The sequence below is a fragment of the Venturia canescens genome, chromosome 7 (genome assembly GCF_019457755.1).
Source record: "Venturia canescens isolate UGA chromosome 7, ASM1945775v1, whole genome shotgun sequence".
In the NCBI taxonomy this organism is placed as follows: Eukaryota; Metazoa; Arthropoda; class Insecta; order Hymenoptera; family Ichneumonidae; genus Venturia; species Venturia canescens.
Window position 1 is genome coordinate 9,783,087 of NC_057427.1, and position 17,791 is coordinate 9,800,877.

Below are 17,791 nucleotides of genomic sequence, written 5' to 3' on the forward strand. Positions count from 1 at the left end.
TACAGAATAAAACATAGGACACAAAATGGTGGGTAGGAAAGCTTAGCGTAGCATGGCATAATGATAACACGCTCGAATAATAAGGATACACAAGCAACAGGAGAGAGAGGAGACAGGGTTGGATACGCACGCATGGATCCGCCACGTTTGGGGTCCGCGTCTTCCGTTTGTAGTTTGTAGGAACTTTTGAGCCTGCGGAGGCGCTCAGTCCGCGTTCTGCCGTTGACCACCGCTCGCGTTGTCGCCGCTTTCGTCAACACGAAAACAAAACATTTCTCGGAACTTTAGTCTCTTCGTATTTTCGGTGTTTATTTGTGTCGCAATGTCAACAGCGGACGAATGTGTAGTGCTGAGAAACAACGGTTGAGGGAATTGACATTGTGAATGTTATTCAATATGAGAATATTCGACCAAGTGACTCGCGATCTTCTCGAGGGAGTGAAGAATTTTTACAAACGTTTAAACCTTTTTCATTGAAAATGTTTTACGAACAAAGTGTTTCGAGAGTTCAAAGTAGAGCTGGACGAATAATGTAGCGATAAATCAACGGTTTTATATCGACATTCTGTGACTTTCCGTCGATTATATTTTGTTGTGATTTTCCCCACGTGCGTGTCCCGGCCCCAAAATGCAAAAAGATTCCAATCCCCTCGTCATCGCCGCGCTCATGCTTGTTGTCAATTTTTCTTTGTGCCTCGGTCAACAACGCTTCTCCGAAACACCACCGATTTATCACGAAGTTTCTACCGGCGAAGACGTCAAACTCAGATGCAAAGTTCTCGACAAACGCGGACAGTGCATCTGGCAAAAAGATCGAAAACCCGTTGGCATGCACCCGGACAAGTACGAATGGGCCGGCGATCGCAACACCGATTGCACACTTCTCATTAGACGTGCATCTCTTGATTTCGACGACGGTTTCTGGGAATGTCAAGTCACATCTGGCGATTTTACCCGACAGGATGCTCTCACCTCGCTGCCCTCGAGGCTCCTCGTTAGAGGTGAAAAATTCACGACACATTTTCTATACTCGAGTCCAAATTAATCAAACTTCATGAAATATTTTCCTCTCTGTCCAAAAACAAATTAACATCCGCTCAAAATTTTGGCGTACGATCTCAAAAATAACAAAATTTTATTTCCGCCCATCCGAAATACACGTTCCTCGCAACATTTTATACCGCGCAGCCAAATCTTTCACTTCGACCATAAAATATAAATACAAGCCCAATATTTTTCGTCGATTGAGCGTTGTAAAGTCTATTTTCGTACTAATTCGAAATATTATTTATTCTGCGTGTAAATTTCACAATTTGCACTCGAAAAACTACGGATTGTCCAACTTTTGTTCCCACATCAGTGAATGGTGGTATATTGACGATAAAAATTCAATTTTCCTCGATCATGTAAACGAAGTTAACGATGAATTAGTAAAACCGTTCAGACTCGCTCTGGCTCTTGCGATTGATCGAGAAAAACACGAGAAAATCTTGAGCTGCAACAAATTTTTAACAGTGTATTGTGTATGCTTCACGAATTTCAGTTAAACCGAGACAGCCGCGTTTGGAATATGGCGGAACCGGTCTATCCGGAGCTCTAACGTTGAGGGAGGGTCAGGAAGTCACGATATCCTGTGTATCAAGATACGGGAATCCCCCAGCAGTGATCAAATGGTAGATGGCGGTTTGTTAATTCCAAAAGTGTGCTCACCCCTCTCATAAAAATCCTCGAGATAAAGATCTCCTTTTTCCCTCGTACGTGCAGAGAATTTCCGGAGGCCGGTGCACTCCGGCGAGTGCTCGTCACCCTTTTTCCCATATTCACGGAGTGCCTCGCAACTAAATTGCATTTCTAGCACAATTTCATTTCGAATTCGTCAGAGTGCTGCACGTACCAAAAGCTGTCCGGGCGATCTGACACTGCGAGCTTCTTTTGTCACTGAATTCGTGTTTCCGGACGGCTGCGTCTCGCCTTCGAAAAATCATTATTTTCAAAATTCCCCTCGAGCGATTACTTCTCAACAAATATTTTATCTTTCACTCCTGAAATGAGAAAAAATCTTTGCAAACTTGACGAAATACTTGTTCACACGATTTTTCTTCTCCTCGGCTCATTTTCTCTGGCTCCAGCAGTACGCAAAAAAATCGGTGTAACGGTGGAAACGATTTTTTCCACTGTTCGCCATATTTACGAGCGAAAATACGTAAAATTACGTTTTTCTTTCTCCTCGCCCATTGTGCTTCGCATTCTCGAATATATATTTTAGTGCACACACATTTACGTATTGTTGCGCTATCGCTATACGTTCGGCTGAGAGAAACCAAGAATCCGTAACGTCGAGTGTCTCTCGCCACTGCATCCCTGCTTCATAACTATATACACGAGAGAAAAGGGTTGTCCAGCTACGACGCTCTTTTCCGTTTCATGCTCTGTCGAAGATAGCCGCTCCTTATTCGTGTTCTGAATCCACGACGGACGCGATGCACCGCCGAACCGTATTCTCTGTATCGGCTCTTCATAATGAAACGCAAATAACGAAAGGGCGTCGGAAGGGCAATTACTGAATGCTCGATTAACTCCGACTTGCAATCGAAAAATCGTTTTCCTATTTTTCATCTCCGGCCTCGGAAATTTGTCGAATCTCACAGAAGAAAATGTTTTTTTCGAAAGAATAATATCGAATTTGGCTCCTGCATGGGCCGCAATTTTATTTGGTTGGAAAAATCGTCGCAATTTCAACTTGTACAAATCGTAAAGTTGATCGAATAATGATAATTATTGGCGGCTTTTTGGCACTCGAGCACAGGGACGAGATGGAAAAACCTAAATTACGTTCCTCCCTTAAATTGTTCAACGTTTCATCAATTTTTTTTTTCAGTTAATCAATATTTTTAGTCGATTTCAATGGAGAAATTTCGAAACCCGTTGATTCGACGTTCCGCCAAGCGAATTTTCATAAATTGCATTTTTTTCAATGCCCTTTCCTCCGTTGCAGACATTTAATGAGAAAAATTTCTGTGTGATGGTTCCGCGGATCGAATGGAATGTGAACGGAGGTCAAATTCGCAGGTTCATCGGTGGCGACGAGGTTGAATCTCTGCGGGAACAGACGAACGCAACGGAGGTCGACAATCCCAAGACCTGGGCAGCCCACAGTCTTCTGAGAATTCGTGGACAGCGAGAGAACCATGGTCTACCGATCAGGTGTCTCAGTCTACATCCGACGAGTCCATTACCTGCTATCGCTGAGTGTCGTCTCGATATACATTGTGAGTTGTGATATTTCTTCTCGGAGTAACCTTATCGAAGAGTAAATTCCGAAAAATCGTGCCCGAAAACGATGGAAAAAGTATCGAGGAACATCAGCATTTGGAGAGTGGCTAAAGTGGCAAGCTCGCTGAAGCGTTTCCCCATTAAATTTCTTTTCATTTCGAGTCCGCCGTCAGCGTTTCTTTAACGTAATTTCGTGCCTTATTTGAAAGGATTCTCCTGCCACGATATTGGAAATCAAATTTCTACGCAAAAATTTTGAAAGCTTTCAACAGATTTGATTTTTCATCATTTTACAGCTCCGGGAAAAGATACGACGACAAGATCGCAGAATTTTTCGGACACTGCTCAACTCTCTCGTCTAAAAAGTCATTTTTACACTAAGAGAACGCTGAGCAGTTTGATTCCCCATTGATTCACCTCGGCCAAAGGTTTCTCGGTCAAGACAAATTACTCGTAATTTAATCCATAAAAAACAAGCAATAAAAATAGTGCTTTTCCGAAATTACGGGCCCCCGAGCGCGTGTAGACGAAAGTCTACGACGCATGACAGACCGAAACGGAATACGAGCACCGTTTTACGGTACTTGCTCCACACTCGTATTCATAATAATGCTTTCCTTAACGTCTACTAGTTATGGGCGACTTGCAGTACCGCAAGAAAGATTTAAATACCAAAGGAATAATAAGCAATATTGTACTACTTTCGAAATGTAAATATTTGGATTTATCAACAGGAAACGAGTTTAGTGGCGTTCAGAAAACGTCCTATTCAAAATTCAGACGATTGTTTTGAGAAAAAGTTTAGTTCGAGGATAAACGAGTGGGTCAATTATCGAAGAAGCAAAATTTGAATCAGTGGCTCGGTCGAATGTGAAACAAAGAAAATTCGAGTGTATTTTATGATTATTTTTTGTTTCATTGTTTTTAACCATTCATCGGAAGCAAAAAGAATGGAGGTTCTAAAGTATACGGGAAATATGATGCTAATTGTAGAATTGAAATTTCAGACACACCGGAAGTCAGAATAGAAACGAGCCCTCGGGTTTTGCCAGGTGGGCTCGAGGATTCTTCGAGTTTTATGAGCATAAAATGCATCGCTGATGCTAATCCACCGGCCACTATAAAATGGTACAAGGACTCTTTGGCAATAAACGAGCTCGATAGCTTCGAACAATCGGGCCATAATCGAACCCATCGTAATGGCAGTTTCGTGGGATCGGAAGTCAGATTCGAACCAGTCAAGAGAGAAGACGTCGGACTTTATACTTGCAAAGCGTTCAATGTTATGGGCGAGAGTCCCCCAGCGAATTACAGGCTCGACGTTCAATGTAAGAACCTTTTCATTCCGCTTCAAAAAATATTTGCTAGCCGGTGGAAACAAAGAAACTCACAAAAGACCTCACTTTTCCTCGAGTACTCGCTGCAAATATTTTTATCGTAGCAACCATCGAAGAGCGATTCGAAGCAACATCGATGAGACTTTTATAACTTTTTCTTCGTTTCTTCATGATAAGATTTTTTTCCAAATGTGTTGTTTCATTTATTCAGTAAAACGTGCCCAGAATCTTCTTGTTACAATTTTTCACGATTTTAAGTATTTCTCACAGAGACGAGAACGATAGAAATGAGAATGCAAATAAATTTGAAAATCGACCCTTGACTCAGAGGCTAAATCAAAGAGTCAGGAAACTCGAAGCTAGAACGTGGGTGCGGAGGAATTTTAATCGGAGAATTTATGCTGTGTTACAGACGGACCGCGACTTGTGGTGAACGAGAATAATTTAAACACGACATTGGGAGAGACCGAAGTAGTGGCGATGCTCGGAACGAGCGTCGAGCCTTTCGTTTGCGCCGAATTCGAGGCGAATCCAAATCCGAATTACAGATGGACTCATAACCGGGGTGGGATACCGGAAATGATTGAAAATCCACTCAGCGAGAAACTCGGCGGACGTCATTTACGTATCGAGAACATTGTTTGGTCCGACGAGGGTGAATACCGTTGCGTTGCTTACAACGTTATAAATGGTGTGCGACGGGAAATGCCGAGTGACGCACGATTTTTACTCCACGTATCGGGACCACCGGAGATACAAACGAGACCATCCACCAGCGATAACGATTTCTACGAATCTCTCGGCTGGCTCGGGGAACCTGTTCATCGCTTAAAATCGCGCTTCTGCTCGAGACCACCGCCGAGACTCGTCGCATGGCAATGGGGCAGCTCTCATCTTCGAGCAGGTAAATACTTCTCTAGAAATCCATCAACGCCGGCTATCAAAAGGACAAAACAAGATACTTTTCATATCCATTCATATCCATTTTTTGGTCTGTGCTATTTTTATTGCCATCATTTCTCAGACATTTTGCCGAGCGGACGAAAGGCTTTGTCATCAATCTGATAACGTGTCAGAAACGGAAATTTATGAAGTTGAATTTTGCTGCTTTCCAGTCACTCCGAAATTCGATATAAAAATGTATTGTAGTCTCTCAATATTTTCTGAATTTAGAAAATCGCCGGGGTATCCGTCATTTTGTCAAACACTCTTCGAAAAATCTTTACAGGCATAGTCTGAAAAATAGAAAATGAAAGTTTTCTTGCGAACAAAGCAAACTGCTAAAATATAGCATAAGTCAGATTCTTATGAATATTCCTGTAAATGACAGGCATGTGAGGAAAAAAAATTGATCTTTGCTTCGATTTTGAACTTCAAATATTGTCAGAATATTGACGTAAGAGATTGATTGAGAAACTCCTTAAAAAGCCTTGGCACTAAAGTACGTACGTTTTTCATACACTGAAATTTTTATTTGTAGCCAAGTATTTTCCCAGAAAGCCTTTGAAAGAAATTTGCGTATCAATTCCTAGGGAACAAAACCTTTCCGCAGGCCTGTATAACGAAAATCGTCGTATTCTCATTTCGAGAATTTTTGTAATTATCATTGTTATCATCATTATTTTCTACTTTGATCAGCACACTTGTTATTTCTGATCCGTGACAGGTGCACGATTCCAAGACCCTCTGTAATGTCGATCGGTTTTGTTCCTAATAAACGTGGGAAAAATATTTTTTCATTCGAAACACACTTCCTGTTTTCTAGTTCTCGAAATATTGTTTTTCTCGTAGATTTTTAAATTTAGTGACAGCGACATTTCAACTAGTGATAATTCTGTCAGATTTCGCGAAATTCGATCGTCCCACATCGTCACTGTGACTTTTGACAGTTGAAAAATAGTGTTCTCATTATCATTAGAATCGTTCGTACGAATAATGACATTTTTGTAATGATTCAATTTTCAGGTGAGAGTATCAATCCAAAATACGAGGCTCTGCCGTTGGAACCGATAACCGAGAACAAAGTAGTGACCAATTGTTATTGGGCGAAATTGGAAATAAGAGATTTGCAGAAGGAGGACGCGAGAACGTACACGTTGTTGATAGAAAGTGAAAAAGGCCAGGACTCGACGAATATTAAACTGAATATACGAGACCCGACGGAAATTCGTGTTATTGCGATCGCCGCAGCCGTTGGTTTGCTCTTCATTGTTATACTCGTGACAGTTGGTGTGTACTCGATATTGAGGCTGAAGCATCGTAAATACGAGAAAGACGAAGAGGAGGAAGAAGGCAGTATCGCTGCTGACGCTTTTTACACAACACCTTCGCCCTTGGATCGACAGAAGGCACCGACACCGAGTAAAACGTACACGCGAAAGCTGCAGCAACCGGACGGTGGTCTCGCCGTTATGTATGATTATGATCAAATGGCCAAACAGCCACGAACTATGAGCCCCGAAGCTCTCAAGGTCAGGAGGGCACCGGCTGTCCTCCAAGCTCCTACTATTGTTTAAATTTTTTTTAATTTTTTGAAAACTTCATTTTCCTCGTCTGTGCTGGGATTTCGAACGTCGTTTCCTATTTTCAATTTAGTGTCATTCTGTTCATAATTAGCGCTTAATTTTCATTCCATATATTCGTTTTTTCAACTGTCATACGAATCTTGAGAAAAAGGTCTTCAGATTGCTTTACATTTTTGCTGCAGTCTATGATGACAGAGGTAAAAAGAATATTATTTCTCAATGTATGTATTTTCAACAAGATTCTAATGAAAATATTGCTTCAAGTTCGATTAATCAATTCCTGGTAAGTTATCAATTTCTCAAGAGCATTCCTCGCAGTTTTTGTTTTTGTTATCTTCCTGCGTTATAAATATTTCAGCTGTTCTTAAATTGTTTTTCGATTTTTCTCCCCCAATTCATTGACCTAAACGAATCCTCGAAAGCCCATTGGTTTTATAATTTCAAGGAATTCTGAGACAATGTCATTTTTAATACAATTGACTCAAAAGTGAAAGTCAAAACCTGTCACTCATTGGTTTGGCATCATTGAAAAGGTGTAATTAACCAAACTCGTTTCGAAATTTAACGATATTTTTCTAAATGATCGTAATGTGCAGGACATCTTGGAAAATGTTGAAAAATAAATGGTTATAAATACACAATAGAGTAACTGTACAAAGTTTTAGAACAACTTCGATTTAAACATGAAAAAAAATGAAAGTTGTCAAACCTGCCTGAATTATCCGATGTTACAATTTTCATGCGACAAAATCATTATACGTTACTGTACAATAATTCTTTCTTACATATTTACGTTAAGTTTCATTATAATTTTTAGCCAATTTATGCATATATATCTTTCGTAATTAATTACTCGATTTTCGTTAATTAGATTTTATTATCGAGCGTTGATTAAGTTGTTCTTAAACTTAATTCGAAGATACCAAAAAGAAGGCTAAATAGATAATAGTTACGTTATGGTTAATCTCTGTTTCTCATCATACGTTGACACATTCATTCCATTCTAGTTTATATATAAAAGTTGTATATTATTTATTGTTCCCTTTAATAATATTAATCGTTAAGTACTTTTGTATTTCTAAGTAAAAATCAATAAAAATATATATTCCTAAAACATGCACTATTCACGGAGTATTAAAAGTGGTTGTTTTTGTATTGTTTAATTGCAAATTTTGCTTTTTGTGAAGGTCTTCGCTATTTGAATTTTAACCTATGATGATTGCTGTGACTTTTGACCACTGGAGAGCTCGCGGGGCGCATGCGCAATTCAATGGGCTGAATCGAGGTTATGTTGCCCTTCCGCGCAATCTTGTTCACGAGCACATGAAATCGTGAAATCACAGGTTACAGGTTTTCGGATAGTTGACTTGTCAAATATTTTTCACATTTATAAGCCGTAAGTATATTTTATTACTAAAGAAGCCGAATTAACTTTTACATAACAATATTTCTTGGGTGTTCGTTCTGCATAAATTTTGTCACGTCAAATATATTGGAGGCCCCAATTTTATCTACATACTTTTATTGTTGTTGTTTTGTCAGCGTGGAATTATAACCTCGGAAGTACACATTTCTAATGTTTATTCAAACAAATTGGATTCATGAAATTCAAGCAATACGTAAATATTTCCTCAAAACTCGATCTATTTATTTATTTTTCTGGAAAGACTTCACTGCAAAGAATAGCACGGAATTCACACTTTTTCAGGTTTTCTAGATTCGAGACCGCATTTCTATTGTTAATTCGGTTATATTTAAAATTATTTAAATTCTTGTTGCATCGTGACTATGTAAATTTCTGAGATAAACCGAATAAAGTTCCAACGAAGTCGAAAGAATAATTCGAGGACAAGAGTACTCGATCATCTGCTAGAAAAAGTGCTGCATTTTTAAAATTATGAATTCAAGGCATGGATCATTTGTTCCTGAGAATGGAAAATATTTAATTTTCCTGGCTGTAAAGTTGAAAAATCCTGGGTCATGGTTCCAGAAACGAATGAAACTCTGATTTGAAACAAATCATGTTTTTTGTATATTCTTAAGTGCTTGGAGAACCGAGCCCCAAAACAAGTTAGAATCTTTGTTTAAACAATAGCACTATTTTGTTTTTTATTTTCCAGGAACTAGCTAAATTAGAAAATGTCTTCATGGAAAAAGGCAGCGAAAACGGGTCAGAAGACTCACCGGGAGCGTCACCAGCCAGAGTCAAGAAAGCATCTGGGTTTGTTGGAGAAAAAGAAAGATTACGTGCTGAGAGCAAAAGACTACAATGACAAGCAAGCGACTCTGAAGCTCCTGAGGCGCAGGGCATTGAACAAAAACCCTGACGAGTTTCATTTTCACATGATAAACTCGAAAGTGGAAAATGGGATTCACAGAGAGAAAGAGAAGGAAGAGGAACACACGGAGAGTCAATTGAAACTGATGGAAACTCAAGATCTCAAGTACGTTGCTTACAAGAGAAACTTGGAAGCAAAAAAGGTTGAAAAAATGCAAAGTCGACTCCACATGATCGACGCTGTCAACGATATCCCCAACAAACACTTGTTCTTTGTCGACAATGCGAAAGAAGCCAAAAATTTCGATCTTGCTACAAAACTCGACACTCATCCGGCTCTCTTAGGACGAAGGACGAACAGACCACGATTGAGCAAGTTGAAAGAAATGAGATTACCCGAAATCGACGATCGCACTCTTGCCACATTAGAGCAACAAAAACACATGGCTTACAAAGAATTGGACAAGAGGATCGAACGCGAACGTGAGCTGACGATTGTTCAACAAAAACTGGAAATTCGACGAGCTCTCAAGGAAAAGGTCGCGACGAAACCCAAAAAAATACGTGATGGTAGCAATCACAACGCACCTCTGTATAAATGGAAATTCCAGAGGAAGCGATAATGTTCTGCTCCTAATCTTAATAAAAATTGTAAGACAACGCAAGGAGTTTTTTGCTTCATTTAAAAAATGAACTTTTATTGTTAACAATCCTGCTGAACCTGTGTTCAATACAAAAACATTGTCGAATCGACACAAACGTCATAAAAAAAGTAATAAGAATCGTTCAACTTCAACTCAACTTGAACTCTCTGCATTCCACATCAATATTTTCGCTCATGAAAAATCATTCTTGAGAAATTTCCCCGAAACGAATTCGCCATCTCGATCGCTTACAAAAAATCCATTAGTCAGGAAAAATGATTCTGTTGGTCCCGTTTGTAGACAAGATTTTGTAGGCGAGATTCTTCCCCATGATTTTGTAGTAAGCGTCATTCTTAATTGTGCTATTTTCACTGTTTATTGTTGTAGCAAAAATCGGTGGAATTCTGTTTGGGAAATGTTCGGTTCTGTTATGAAAATCGTACCTTCCGGTTTGATCGGGGACTGTCGGAACTTCGTCGAACGGCTCGTCAGCAACGGCCAGGTTTTTCGGTGGTAAATTTCCAGCTTCGAGTGGAAGTTTAAGACCATTTGGAACGGAGTCGTTGACAGTTTGAATAGGAGATTTGAGCTTTTCGGTCATCGGTCCTGCATGGCCCTTCGTATTGACGATGCTGCTCTTACGCAATTTCAATCTCGTTCCTCGACGCTTTCGGGCCCCAACAATCGCTGTTAGCGATTCCAGCTTCTCGGAGATTTCGGCTTCCGGTTCTTCTGTTGATGGAACTGGCTCGACGCCCATTAAACTATTCGGTGGCATTTCTGGTCGCATGTCCGGTGGCATGCCTGGTGGAACATCCGGCATCTCCGAAGGAACATCGGGCTTCATAGGCCCCTGCGTCGGTGTTGTTCCTTCGGTCATAGGCATTTCGTCGCCCATTGGACTGGTCATTCTCGACATCATCATAGACGTGCTGCCCGTCGCGGCCGGAAGTTCCGTCGAGATGCTGACGCACGTGTAATCGATTTGCCATTCCTGAATTTTCGTAACGATCTGATGCCTAACGCACGCCGTAAGTGATCGTGGAAATTGATTGAGCTCCGTTACGTTCACGCATATCGCTGAAAAAAGACTCCCCGGTATCGCCGAACACATTTTGAAGGGACGGTAATCTACGGAATCAAGAAAACCATTTTAGTCGAACCTCCTTTCGCCCGTTCATTTTAGACCGATTTTAACTATTTTCGAAGCTGCTAATGGTCTCGAAATTCAATGAAAAATTTGGCTTTGAAGATCGACGTTCCAAGCTCTGAACATCAATTTTAAATACTAATAAGTTTCTACCAATCTTTCTGAATTATCTCAATCTCACGGTGTATTTCAACCACCATTAACTGTTAATGAAACTATAGTTTATTACTTGTTGTTGTCATAGTCTTTATACTGTCTGTGTCCAGGGAAATGTCGACATTTAATCCATTTCTTTGGTACACGAAATTGGAGCAAACTAAAAAATAGAAAAAAAGAGTATCAACAGCTAATTAAGAGTGGAATAACGTCGTTGAAATTAGTATTCGAAGCCAACGTACGTTCTCTCCTTCGTTTGGTGTAAAGCAGAGTTACGGTTACGCAGCACGAGCACGAAAATGTTGTCGAGCATTTGCATGGCCTTTCTGTTATGACGTACTTTCGATAGAACAGAAATCCTTTGTTTTTCGTTACTCCTGTTTGTTTAAAAGTAACGAAAAATAATGAAAATTGTATTTTTGAAGAGGAAATCCGGATTCGTATGGAAAATTTGGAACAAAAAACGGCCCTTGGAAACGTGACGAAACTTTTTTTTGCACTAAAATTAGCTGTCTTCAGTAAGCTTCACGAAACCGAATCGATGGACGCGAAATTCCAAGAAAAATTTTATCAGCCAAGTGGCAGAACTTACTCAACTCTCTGTCGTTAGTATCGGCCCGAAAAGTCGATAAAAACGTCACGAAAAGGACTGAACACCACGAAACAACACGCATCTTTAGAGCGACGATTCTCGCACGAATATTCACAGCGCTCGTGGCAAGTGAACGATCCAATCGTTATGGGAAGTGAAACGACAATAATTTGCTTTAAAAACCTCATGCTAGGCGAGAGAGGGCCTGACATGGATGGCCTAACGCGACTTATTGTTTTTCAACTATTGGCAACTAAAATACAGGAACTATGCTCATATCTGCCACGGTTCGACGACCATTCGGCACAGGAAGTCATCAACAGATTTATCAAATATATTATTTCAGCAAAATACGTAGCACACGAATAAAGAAATTTTGTGTACTCCATCGCAATTGGCCAATTACCGTTTTTTGGTTGCGTTATTTTCATCACTTTTTTCTTTGCTTACGCATTATTCGTTACGAGGCTTTTTAGGGGTAACAGTTCCTTAGAAAATCGATTACAAACATTTAAAAAATTGAAAAATACAGTTTCATTATAGAAAAATGGCAAAATTGGAGCAGAAAGGAATTTTGAAGTTCTGGACACTGGAAATTTTCGTGGGTGCTAATTTGCACCAGTGTGGTTTCTACGAGTTAACAATCCTGTTGAGTAACAAAAAAATGAATGATTTTTGTAATTATTATCGAGGCTTTGACGAAATTGAGCTTCGCAAATGGGGTTTTGAGAGGAGAGTAAAAAGGTTGTGAAAAAGTCGTACTCGACCGTTTCCTTCCTCCCTCAGGTCCCAATTTTGAGCGATTATTTTAACGACAGTTGGATCTTTTCGAGCTTGAGTTGTCTCAGGAGTCGTAATTATTAGAATCCAGAAACTCGGTTGCTCGCGATTTAGTCACGAGAAAAGTGAGCGAAAATCCTTTCAGCATCGCTGGGACACGGTCGAAAAGAGTTGCCCACGAAAAAGGGGTTCAAACTTTTTATCCCTTTATTTCTGTCGCGGAATAAGACTCAAACGTGAACATCGAGACTTTTGACTCGAAAACATAGAATTTCGGACACAATTGCTGCAAGCAAACGCAACGAAAAATGAGAATTTCCATCAAAAACCCTTTCCCTGGCGCCTTCTTCATCGAAGAATCCACGACAAATAAACCGACGTGGAGCAATGATCACTGCAACAATTTCTCGTCGTAAACAAACATAACTCACGCTTTTATTTTCGTCATGAAGTCAGCCAGCTTCAGCTGCTGTGGAGCAACGCGCTGATGCACGATTGCATAAGTAATTGCGATATTTCGAGCAAACCTCTCCGAGGAAATACATATCAATAATCGTATATCAGAGTGCATGCTAATTGAGAATGAACGTAAGTTCGATCGTGTGTTCATTTCAGTCCTGACAATTTCATTGGTTCTTTTCTACTCACGAGTTCGCGATAACAAAACAAGCCATTTTTTCATATTCCGGAAAATCATCGTATCGAGAAACCGCTATTCGCGCGACCGTTCGTAAATAAAGTTCGATAGTGTCACGACGAGGATGTTTAAGCTCGCAATAATCTTCGTTCTATTTCGCAAAAAATAATCCAATTTTCGCGCGTTGTTCGAAGCTACCGCGAGAATGCTGTTTTATAAGTTGAAAAATATCGAAAACTTTTCGCTCCATCGAATCGCCGTTTTTTACGATCGTTTAATCGTTAACGCTCGCAGCATTTGGCGCCTCGTCGTTCTCATGGAGTTCTTCGTTGCCGCCTTTGACAACGATTTCGTGTGAATTTGAGACGGTTTTATCGAACGGAGTTGAGGATTAAGGATTCGATGAAAGGTCAGTGGGTCGTCAGGAGCTCTTAAAATTATTCTACTTCCGATCGTGAGTCGATGAACGAGGTTGAAGAATTTCCTCATTATATGCGAGCTTCGATTTTTATTTCCACTATTTACTCGTCCAATTTTCTCTACTGAATTCATCAGAGACATTTTCCTCGATCGGTATTTTCTTCAATATTATTACTCGTGTTTACTGACTTAAAAATAATCGTCATCGTCGTCGTCCTCCTCCTCCTCGTCGTAATCGTCGTCCGAGTCTTCACTCGGATCGTCCGGCAAAAATTCCACTTGGCCGACTCCGCCACCATCCTCTGGTTTCACCAGAGCTACGCCGTTGGCTCCGAGCCTTATGCAATCGAATCCCACCTGAAAAAAAACACGAAAATCACCTCGCTGTTGTCTCCCGTTGAATGTTCAAAATTTTGAGTCAAAAGATTAAAAAATGGAGCAGAAAAATGCTCGAAAAAGTATTTTTTCAAATCTTTTTTCGAGCTCTTTGCCGAATCTTTGAGCAACGACGGGAAGAAAATTTTCAAATTTTCCGAGTCTCTTTTCCGAACGTCTAAGCCCATGAAACACGCGAAGGCCGTAGGTTTTCTATTCACCTTAAACAATATCGTGTCTTGAAACTTTCCCTCCATGTTGACGCACGCGTGAACATTTCTCCCTTGGAAATAAATATTGTAGAATCTGACACAAGCTCTGACGACTGGAAATCTGGGCACAGGAACGCAGACCGGCCGAGGATTTTTTCCTGAAACAAATTTTACGAAGGCAGAATCACGAGAAAGGATCTTGGATGGTGTTTTTTTTAAAATTTGGTCTTTGGACACGAAGAAGGCGATAAAAAAATAGTTTCTTAGTCCCATTAAACAAAGAAATATTTTCAAGAGAAGAGAAAAAACGAGGGATTTAGTGAGAAATGTTTTGAGAGTTTTTACCTGAAACCGAGCGAGTGTAGAGGACACGATCGTTCATCAAAATTTTGGCGGTAAAGCTGAACTCGTCAGGATCATAGGTGACGTTGACGCAGGCTTTTTGTCTGAAGGTATCGAGCAAGAAGCGTGAACAGCAGCCACAAACACCGAGCGCACATTTGCATTGTCCTTCTCGTTCTGCCGTGACCTGAGCACTTCCGGTGTTAGTGCCATTGACATTTCCGGACTGTCTCAGGAGGCTCGCGAGTTCGCGTAGTCGGATTTTATCGGGGGCCTCGATCGGAGGCTGTTTCTCATTTTTATTGGTGAAAACATGGCTCGAGTGCACCGCGTCGTCGAGTGCGAAAGCCCCGTGCGACGAAACGTCGATTAACACGAAAAATAACAAATTTTTCAGCATTCTCGAGATCGAACCAAGATTCATTTCGCTCCTTTCCTTGCGTATGTGCTCGCGCGTGTGTAAAATTTAGCGAGACATAATAATTCGGATGGAGATGCGACCTCAACAGCGAACGACGCTCAACTGCTCACCTCCTAACGGATGCCGGCTGCGACCTCGTTTCAAAGGAGAAATTTAGGTTCACGCTCATCGAGAACAACTTTATTCTCGATCCGTATTTTTCCTCGATCTCGACGAGTCTCTCGATGACACAGAGATCGACGAGCAGGTGTGCCAAAGAGAATGAACAAGTGGAAACGCTCCGATGCCTTGGTGCTCATTCCTCCGCGATTATTACGTCGAGAGGATCGGACGAGAGACGACGAGTGGAATGCATACGAAACACTTTTAAATATTAGCTCGACTAAATGTTCTTTATCAACGTATCAAACAATTTTTATCATCAGAGAGCAATCCAGCGGTTCGAAAACAAATTTATTCGACAAACGAAAATTCGTCGCAGTTATTTTAACATCACGCGGTTCAAACTTTCAGCTCTTCTGCTCCCAATTGCGCACAACTAATAACGATCCTCCTCAGCATCCCCGGAATTGAGCGAGTCGTAGACTCTTGGCTCGCTCGAGTTCGCACCCAGGGAACTCGTGTCCTTCGCGGGCCGGCTCCACGAGACACCGTCGCTGCTCAATTTCACGCAATTAAAGTGCAATATGAAGACCGTAAACTGGCCAACCCTCGTTTCGAAATCGACGCAAACGTTAAATTTTCTATCTTTCAGGTGCAGATCGAAAAAACGAACGCAGAATGATACTATCGGGAGAAACTGGAGCGGGACGCAAAACGGCGGTGGATTTCGAGCTGGAAAACCAAAAGTGGGATCGCATTGGTAAATTATTTGAAGATAAAGTTTTATTCAAATCTGGAAGTTTGACGGTGTTTTATTTAATTAATAAATAAATAATAAATTCAGGTTTAATTTTTTTTAATTTAATTTTATAATTTAATTAAAAATTAATGAATAATTAATGAAGTATTAAAATTTCACCTGTCAATCTGCTGTCCATGATTATATCGTCGCCCATCGATGCAACGAAATCCAATGCGAATTCCTCCGGGACAAAAGTGAGATTGGTGCACGCCACACGATCAAAGTTCAGCAGCATTAAGTTTATGCCGGTGCAACAACCGCATACCAAATTGTTGCAGAAACAGGGCAAACCACGCACTATCAATTTCGTTGGATCAAACGGGAACCTCCCGTCCACTTTGTCGATTACCAATTTTGTTCTGTTTCCAGGGTCGTAATATATCGAAGTGTCCGTATCGATTGCTGCAATATTGAAAATCCTTAGCTGCGACGCTTATGGCGAAACGGACGATTTGGACAAAGGAAATTTGAATATTTTTTAACGTTTTTCTATTACCGTTTTACTGCACGATTGGAAAGAAATATTTGGGAAAAAATGATGATAGAAATTAAAACCAAAAGCACAATCGAAAGTTATCATTCGATTTGTGAATAGAAAAACATTGTCAGGGCATTGAAATAAGAAATGATGAATCGTCGATTTTTCAAATTTTTTTTACACTTTTAACCGTTCTTCGAGTCGATCCTCACATTTGCATTAACCGAAGAACTGAAACGAATTGGCAGATCTGAAGTTGAAAGAAACTTTAAATTTCTTCTATGGCGATCCTTATCCACCTTCCTTTTGATTCTCGCACTTTAGTTGAATAGAATATTAGGCACGGAGAGAAAGCCGACTGCTTCAAACGGCGGGCAGAATTTAAGGTAGTCTAATTTCACTCCCGCGGAGTGTACAAATCGGTATTTCTCAAATGAAAAAAATGTTTTTGTACTTTTGAAATATCCTTGAAACTATGCCGAAAATTTCGCTATCGTCGGTAATTTTCGTCAATCCAAAAACATTCCCGAAAACAATCGATTTTTACGACTTTTAAAAGCAGCACCCCCTGAAACTAGTGAGAACGATCGTCGCTTAATTTTTCATGATTTTTCGGTTTCCAAAATCTCGCGAAACTTTTTCTTCGTTCGTTTTTTTTCGTCCTTCTTACGTGATAGTGCGTACCCATTGTGAAGTCTTTCAACTCTTTGACAGCTGCTCCATCGCTCTTATTCGTCAGTATCAAAAGAATCGTAACGCCCTGACCGATCGAACGGATTGCCAACATTTTAAATTCGCGTGCGGGGCGACGAATGAAAACCCAATCGAAAAAGAACCGTTGCCTAACGCGACACTTTGAGAACTGAACTGAATATATTCGTGTAACAAGATCGAGCCGCTACCGCGTCTCTTGATAAGCCACATCGAACCTCCCGCTTCACTTTAGCCGGTCTTCAGGACACCAATGCATTAATTATCGATCAACTTTCGAGGGGGAAAAAGCGAGAGAGAGAAAGCGAATATCGAATTCAGCGGAATTCACCGTTCTCTCCAGATCGTTTGTTTTCTAATCATGATAACGTTATTTTTGGCCTCTCGTCAAGTTTTGCCTCGAGTTCGCGGACTGGTTTGAGCAGTTGAGGAAACGAAATCGTGACTTTCGCGATTAATAAGTTAGACGAAATCGCATCGTTCCTAATTTTTCAGGTCAAATTCAAATTAGGAATAACATACAAAATTGATTTTCTAAAATTGCATCAAAGTGCAG

The 17,791-nt window shown here is 40.5% G+C and overlaps 4 protein-coding genes across 5 annotated transcripts; 2 read left to right on the plus strand and 2 right to left on the minus strand.

Annotated features, from left to right (window-relative positions):
* The first annotated feature begins 207 nt into the window (after positions 1-207).
* Positions 208-8,248, plus strand: LOC122413003 (kin of IRRE-like protein 3). Its single transcript, XM_043423060.1, has 6 exons — positions 208-1,001; positions 1,544-1,673; positions 3,070-3,269; positions 4,281-4,601; positions 5,023-5,514; positions 6,576-8,248. The coding sequence occupies exons 1-6, from the start codon at positions 629-631 to the stop codon at positions 7,124-7,126; spliced, it is 2,067 nt and encodes a 688-aa protein (XP_043278995.1). The 5' UTR covers positions 208-628; the 3' UTR covers positions 7,127-8,248.
* Positions 8,249-8,397: 149 nt separating this feature from the next.
* LOC122413564 (probable U3 small nucleolar RNA-associated protein 11) lies at positions 8,398-12,349 on the plus strand. 2 transcript variants are annotated; one of them, XM_043423996.1, is made up of 3 exons: positions 8,398-8,531; positions 9,256-10,064; positions 10,445-12,349. In XM_043423996.1, the coding sequence occupies exon 2, from the start codon at positions 9,275-9,277 to the stop codon at positions 10,034-10,036; it is 762 nt and encodes a 253-aa protein (XP_043279931.1). In that variant the 5' UTR covers positions 8,398-8,531; positions 9,256-9,274; the 3' UTR covers positions 10,037-10,064; positions 10,445-12,349. The 2 variants fall into 2 exon arrangements, with proteins under 2 accessions (XP_043279931.1, XP_043279930.1); XM_043423995.1 differs by lacking the exon at positions 10,445-12,349 and having other exon boundaries at positions 9,256-10,073.
* A 1,543-nt stretch (positions 12,350-13,892) lies between these two features.
* LOC122413621 (uncharacterized) lies at positions 13,893-15,278 on the minus strand. Its single transcript, XM_043424085.1, has 3 exons — positions 14,725-15,278; positions 14,389-14,537; positions 13,893-14,149 (listed from the first exon to the last, which is right to left on the minus strand). The coding sequence occupies exons 1-3, from the start codon at positions 15,143-15,145 to the stop codon at positions 13,982-13,984; spliced, it is 738 nt and encodes a 245-aa protein (XP_043280020.1). The 5' UTR covers positions 15,146-15,278; the 3' UTR covers positions 13,893-13,981.
* Positions 15,279-15,680: 402 nt separating this feature from the next.
* On the minus strand, positions 15,681-17,433 carry LOC122413174 (uncharacterized). Its single transcript, XM_043423347.1, has 3 exons — positions 17,209-17,433; positions 16,164-16,448; positions 15,681-15,976 (listed from the first exon to the last, which is right to left on the minus strand). The coding sequence occupies exons 1-3, from the start codon at positions 17,309-17,311 to the stop codon at positions 15,681-15,683; spliced, it is 684 nt and encodes a 227-aa protein (XP_043279282.1). The 5' UTR covers positions 17,312-17,433.
* Between the last annotated feature and the right edge of the window lie 358 nt (positions 17,434-17,791).